The sequence below is a fragment of the Branchiostoma floridae genome, unplaced genomic scaffold (genome assembly GCF_000003815.2).
Source record: "Branchiostoma floridae strain S238N-H82 unplaced genomic scaffold, Bfl_VNyyK Sc7u5tJ_387, whole genome shotgun sequence".
Classification (NCBI taxonomy): Eukaryota; Metazoa; Chordata; class Leptocardii; order Amphioxiformes; family Branchiostomatidae; genus Branchiostoma; species Branchiostoma floridae.
The window spans coordinates 29,163-30,062 of NW_023365825.1; the positions used below are offsets into that span (position 1 = coordinate 29,163).

At 39.4% G+C, this 900-nt stretch overlaps 1 protein-coding gene across 1 annotated transcript in view; it reads right to left on the reverse strand.

Annotated features, from left to right (window-relative positions):
* LOC118408758 (integrin beta-1-A-like) overlaps nucleotides 1-900 on the reverse strand; it is a gene marked incomplete at its 5' end in the record, with an annotated part of 10,168 nt that overhangs the window by 3,816 nt on the left and 5,452 nt on the right. Inside the window, 2 exon segments of the mRNA XM_035809617.1 lie at nucleotides 1-118; nucleotides 794-867. Of these exon segments, the coding sequence (XP_035665510.1) occupies nucleotides 1-118; nucleotides 794-867 (192 nt within the window).

Consider the following 900-nt stretch of genomic DNA (forward strand, 5'->3'; position numbering starts at 1 on the left):
ACAGATGCACACGCCCCGCCTTGAGCACAAGGTGTTGCTGTTGTTTGCCTTGCAACTTGCAGTCACGTCCATGGCACCCTCTATGGAGTCAGCACTACACTCACACTTTGAACCATATCTGGGAAATTCAATACGAAAACAAGACTCTTGCAGATAGATCAAGTCATCAAACAGAAAAAAAGTTTAACCTCATCAAAGCTAATTTGTGTTGCATTAACTACTGGGAATGATCCCAACATTGTAATTGCTTAACTCAACTCTCTAAATTCCAGCCATCTGTACTAAAGCCTTCATCGGGTCAAGTTGACCAATTACATGTACTGAGAACACATATCAACCATGTACTATGTGATTGGTGACTTTAACCAGATGAAAGATGGTGATTGCAGTGTTGGGATGCAGCTTTGCTCACGCCACCATCGGCACAGTTTGAATTTTTATACTTAAAGAAAAAACATTGCCAAAAACGCATTGAGCAGTCTTTAGATACATGTATTAAGTTTGGGATCAGTCCAGGTCAAAGTCATTTCTGTCATTGATGCCATAAAAGTGCCAATGGGCAGGAATTAAGGTTTTAAAAATTTCTTTAGTGATATGAAAATAAAAAAACTAACAGGAAAAACATGTGTGAAAAGATGCCATTAAAGGCACAGCAGGAATTTACTCCGTGGACTTCTTTGTTTTTCACTAGAGGGTTCAAGATATCAACCAAAGGCAATAATTATTGTATGAAATTGTATGGAAGACAATGAGCCAAAACATGTTTTTTTCTGTTAACATCACCTGTACATACCTGCCCTGGTCACACACACAGATGCCACATTGCAGGGTGCCATTTCCAGAGGAGCATTTGGGACTTGCCTGTACCTGAAGGTGAAGTATGAAATTCAATGTTACAGT